This window comes from Oncorhynchus gorbuscha, unplaced genomic scaffold, assembly GCF_021184085.1.
Source record: "Oncorhynchus gorbuscha isolate QuinsamMale2020 ecotype Even-year unplaced genomic scaffold, OgorEven_v1.0 Un_scaffold_17091, whole genome shotgun sequence".
NCBI lineage: Eukaryota > Metazoa > Chordata > Actinopteri > Salmoniformes > Salmonidae > Oncorhynchus > Oncorhynchus gorbuscha.
Window position 1 is genome coordinate 1 of NW_025758742.1, and position 4,997 is coordinate 4,997.

Below are 4,997 nucleotides of genomic sequence, written 5' to 3' on the forward strand. Positions count from 1 at the left end.
GTTGAGAACACCTTTATGTAACCATGTTGGCAAGTTGAGAACACCTTTATGTAACCATGTTGGCAAGTTGAGAACACCTTTATGTAACCATGTTGGCAAGTTGAGAACACCTTTATGTAACTATGTTGGCAAGTTGAGAACACCTTTATGTAACCATGTTGGCAAGTTGAGAACACCTTTATGTAACCATGTTGGCAAGTTGAGAACACCTTTATGTAACCATGTTGGCAAGTTGAGAACACCTTTATGTAACCATGTTGGCAAGTTGAGAACACCTTTATGTAACCATGTTGGCAAGTTGAGAACACCTTTATGTAACCATGTTGGCAAGTTGAGAACAAGTTCTCATTTACAATTGCGACCCGACCAAGATAAAGCAAAGCAGTTTGACACACAACAACGACACAGAGTTACACATGGAGTAAAACAAACATACAGTCAATAATACAGTATAAACAAGTCTATATACGATGTGAGCAAATGAGGTGAGAGAAGGGAGGTAAAGGCAAAAAAGGCCATGGTGGCGAAGTAAATACAATATAGCAAGTAAAACACTGGAATGGTAGATTTGCAGTGGAAGAATGTGCAAAGTAGATATTAAAAATAATGGGGTGCAAAGGAGCAAAATAAATAAATAAATAAAATAAATACAGTAGGGAAAGAGGTAGTTGTTTGGGCTAAATTATAGGTGGGCTATGTACAGGTGCAGTAATCTACCAGATGTGCCTGGGCTTGTCCTCGATGTTCTCCAGTAGATACAGTAGGGAAAGAGGTAGCTGTTTGGGCTAAATTATAGGTGGGCTATGTACAGGTGCAGTAATCTACCAGATGTGCCAGGGCTTGTCCTTGATGTTCTCCAGACAGAGGAGCTGGGAGACCTTGACAGAAGACAGGGCGTCTCTCACGTCCATCTTGTTGGCAAAGAACAGCAGGGGGATCCGCCGGTGCTTTACGTCTACAGAGACAAGGTTAGAATCAGGTGGTGCTTTACATCTACAGAGACAAGGTTAGAATCAGGCGGTGCTTTACATCTACAGAGACAAGGTTAGAATCAGGGGGTGCTTTACATCTACAGAGACAGGGTTAGAATCAGGCGGTGCTTTACATCTACAGAGACAGGGTTAGAATCAGGGGGTGCTTTACATCTACAGAGACAGGGTTAGAATCAGGCGGTGCTTTACATCTACAGAGACAGAGTTAGAATCAGGCGGTGCTTTACATCTACAGAGACAAGGTTAGAATCAGACGGTGCTTTACATCTACAGAGACAAGGTTAGAATCAGGCGGTGCTTTACATCTACAGAGACAAGGTTAGAATCAGGTGGTGCTTTACATCTACAGAGACAAGGTTAGAATCAGGGCGATCTGCCGGTGCTTTACATCTACAGAGACAAGGTTAGAATCAGGCGGTGCTTTACATCTACAGAGACAAGGTTAGAATCAGGCGGTGCTTTACATCTACAGAGACAAGGTTAGAATCAGGGGGATCCGCCGGTGCTTTACATCTACAGAGACAAGGTTAGAATCAGGCGGTGCTTTACGTCTACAGAGACAAGGTTAGAATCAGCCGGTGCTTTACGTCTACAGAGACAAGGTTAGAATCAGGGGGATCCGCCGGTGCTTTACATCTACAGAGACAAGGTTAGAATCAGGGGGTGCTTTACATCTACAGAGACAAGGTTAGAATCAGGCGGTGCTTTACATCTACAGAGACAAGGTTAGAATCAGGCGGTGCTTTACGTCTACAGAGACAAGGTTAGAATCAGGGGGTGCTTTACATCTACAGAGACAAGGTTAGAATCAGGGGGTGCTTTACGTCTACAGAGACAAGGTTAGAATCAGGGGGTGCTTTACGTATACAGAGACAAGGTTAGAATCAGGCGGTGCTTTATGTCTACAGAGACAAGGTCAGAATCAGGCGGTGCTTTACATCTACAGAGACAAGGTTAGAATCAGGGGGTGCTTTACATCTACAGAGACAAGGTTAGAATCAGGCGGTACAGATCAACACAACAAAAGACCAGGCGTTAACTGTGGAGGTAAAGGGACATTACGTTAAAAAGACCAGGCGTTATCTGTGGAGATAAAGGGACATTACGTTAAAAAGACCAGGCGTTATCTGTGGAGATAAAGGGACATTACGTTAAAAAGACCAGGCGTTAACTGTGGAGGTAAAGGGACATTACGTTAAAAAGACCAGGCGTTAACTGTGGAGATAAAGGGACATTACGTTAAAAAGACTGCCTGCATATAATGATCATTAACCAGCATTAAAAAAAACAACAGTCTTGACAAGTCTCTCGGATCTGGTATCCAAGAATACTATTGGCTCGGTTCACGTTATCATGTGTTGGTTAGTCGTTAAATTGATACCTGGGTGGTTCAGGAGTGTGTAATGAGGAAGATGATTCACCTGGGTGGTTCAGGAGGGTATAATGAGGAGGATGATTCACCTGGGTGGTTCAGGAGGATATAATGAGGAGGATAATTCACCTGGGTGGTTCAGGAGGGTATAATGAGGAAGATGATTCACCTGGGTGGTTCAGGAGGGTATAATGAGGAAGATGATTCACCTGGGTGGTTGAGGAGGGTATAATGAGGAAGATGATTCACCTGGGTGGTTCAGGAGGGTATAATGAGGAGGATGATTCACCTGGGTGGTTCAGGAGTGTATAATGAGGAAGATGATTCACCTGGGTGGTTCAGGAGTGTATAATGAGGAACATGATTCACCTGGGTGGTTCAGGAGGGTATAATGAGGAGGATGATTCACCTGGGTGGTTCAGGAGGGTATAATGAGGAAGATGATTCACCTGGGTGGTTCAGGAGGGTATAATGAGGAAGATGATTCACCTGGGTGGTTCAGGAGGGTGTCCAGTTCCTCTTTAGCGACCACCATCCTCAACTTGTCTCCACTGTCCACCACAAAGATGATGGCTTGACCCTCCCTGGTGGATGAGAGGGGGCAAGGGTCAACATGATTCACTGTCAATACTACCTACCTACCGTGTGTGCGTGTGTATCACTGTGTGTGTGTGTGTGTGTGTATCACTGTGTGTGTGTGTGTTTATCACTGTGTGTGTGTGTGTGTGTGTGTGTGTGTGTGTGTGTGTGTGTGTGTGTGTGTGTGTGTGTGTGTGTGTGTGTGTGTGTGTGTGTGTGTGTGTGTGTGTGTGTGTGTGTGTGTGTGTGTGTGTGTGTGTGTGTGTGTGTGTGTGTGTGTGTGTGTGTGTGTGTGTGAACAGACCCACTTGTAGTAATGTTCCCAGAGGTTTCTGTATCGCCCTTGGCCAGACATGTCGAACACTGTGAAGGAGAGACTGGAGAGAAGAAGAGGTTTTAGAAGACTGGAGAGAAGAAGAGGATTTAGAAGACTGGAGAGAAGAGGAGGATTTAGAAGACTGGAGAGAAGAAGAGGATTTAGAAGACTGGAGAGAAGAGGAGGATTTAGAAGACTGGAGAGAAGAAGAGGATTTAGAGACTGGAGAGAGAGGAGGATTTGGAAGACTGGAGAGAAGAGGAGGATTTAGAAGACTGGAGAGAAGAGGAGGATTTAGAAGGCTGGAGAGAAGAGGAGGATTTAGAAGACTGGAGAGAAGAGGAGGATTTAGAAGACTGGAGAGAAGAGGAGGATTTAGATGATTGGAGAGAAGAGGAGAATATAGAAGACTGGAGAGAAGAGGAGTGTTTTAGACTGGAGAGAAGAGGAGGATTTAGAAGACTGGAGAGAAGAAGAGGATTTAGAGACTGGAGAGAGAGGAAGATTTAGAAGACTGGAGAGAAGAAGAGGATTTAGAGACTGGAGAGAAGAAGAGGATTTAGAAGACTGGAGAGAAGAGGAGGATTTAGAGACTGTAGAGAGTGGAGGATTCAGAAGACTGGAGAGAAGAGGAGGATTTAGAAGACTGGAGAGAAGAGGAGGATTTAGAAGACTGGAGAGAAGAGGAGGATTTAGAAGACTGGAGAGAAGAGGAGGATTTAGAAGACTGGAGAGAAAAGTAGTGCACTATGTTGGAAATGGGATGCCATTTGGGACTCATTCAAGGACATCGTAGTGGTAACGTTCAGACAACGTTCCCCAACAACCTTCAAGGTATAGTTCAGAACATCTGACCATCGTACAGTCATCCATTATTGTCTTATTGATTACCTTGATGTCTTGAACTTCTCGATGCTGAAGCCAATGGTCGGGACGATGTCTTGTGTCTGGGCCTGCATGACACAGGAATATATTAGTAGTGGTTAATTACACAGGAATATATTAGATTGGTGTCACTACTCTGGACGGTTCTGACTTAGAATATGTGGACAACTACAGAAATCTTGGTGTCTGGCTAGTCAGTAAACTCTCCTTCAGACTCATATTAAACATCTCCAATCCAAAATTAAATCTAGAATTGGCTTCCTATTTCGCAAACAAAGCATCCTTCACTCATGCTGCCAAACATACCCTCGTAAAACTGACCATCCTACCAATCCTTAACTTCGGCGATGTCATTTACAAAATAGCTTCCAATATTCTACTCAGCAAATTGGATGCAGTCTATCACAGTGCCATCCATTTTGTCACCAAAGCCCCATATACTACCCACCATTGCAACCTGTACACTCTCATTGGCTGGCCCTCGCTGCATATTCGTCGCCAAACCCACTGGCTCCAGGTCATCTACAAGTCTCTGCTTGGTAAAGCCCCGCCTTATCTCAGCTCACTGGTCACCATAGCAGCACCCACCCGTAGCACGTGCTCCCAGCAGGTATATCTCACTGGCCGCCCCCAAAGCCAATTCCTCCTTTGGTCACCTTTCCTTCCAGTTCTCTGCTGCCAATGACTGGAACGAATTGCAAAAATCACTGAAGTTGGAGACTCACATCTCCCTCACTAACTTTAAGCATCAGCTGTCAGAGCTGTACACAGCCAATCTGTAAATATGAAATTAAATAATATAAATTTTTATCATAGGTACACTTCAACTGTGAGAGATGGAATCTACTGTGAG

General features: G+C 44.4%; 1 protein-coding gene across 1 annotated transcript; it reads right to left on the reverse strand.

The window, feature by feature from the left end:
- Positions 1-799: 799 nt before the first annotated feature.
- On the reverse strand, positions 800-4,236 carry LOC124030851 (ADP-ribosylation factor-like protein 6). The gene is made up of 4 exons (XM_046342010.1): positions 4,151-4,236; positions 3,252-3,320; positions 2,854-2,948; positions 800-955 (listed from the first exon to the last, which is right to left on the reverse strand). Exons 1-4 carry the CDS (start codon positions 4,216-4,218, stop codon positions 822-824), a joined length of 366 nt encoding a protein of 121 aa, XP_046197966.1. The 5' UTR covers positions 4,219-4,236; the 3' UTR covers positions 800-821.
- Between the last annotated feature and the right edge of the window lie 761 nt (positions 4,237-4,997).

Coding starts and splice junctions, on each gene's coding strand:
- LOC124030851 (XM_046342010.1), bottom strand. CDS start 4,218: ATGCAGGCCCAGACACAAGACATCGTCCCGACCATTGGCTTCAGCATC. Junction 2,949..3,251: donor CTCTGGGAACATTACTACAA/GTGGGTCTGTTC, acceptor CTCATCCACCAG/GGAGGGTCAAGCCATCATCT. Junction 956..2,853: donor CACCCTCCTGAACCACCCAG/GTGAATCATCTT, acceptor TTGTCTCTGTAG/ACGTAAAGCACCGGCGGATC.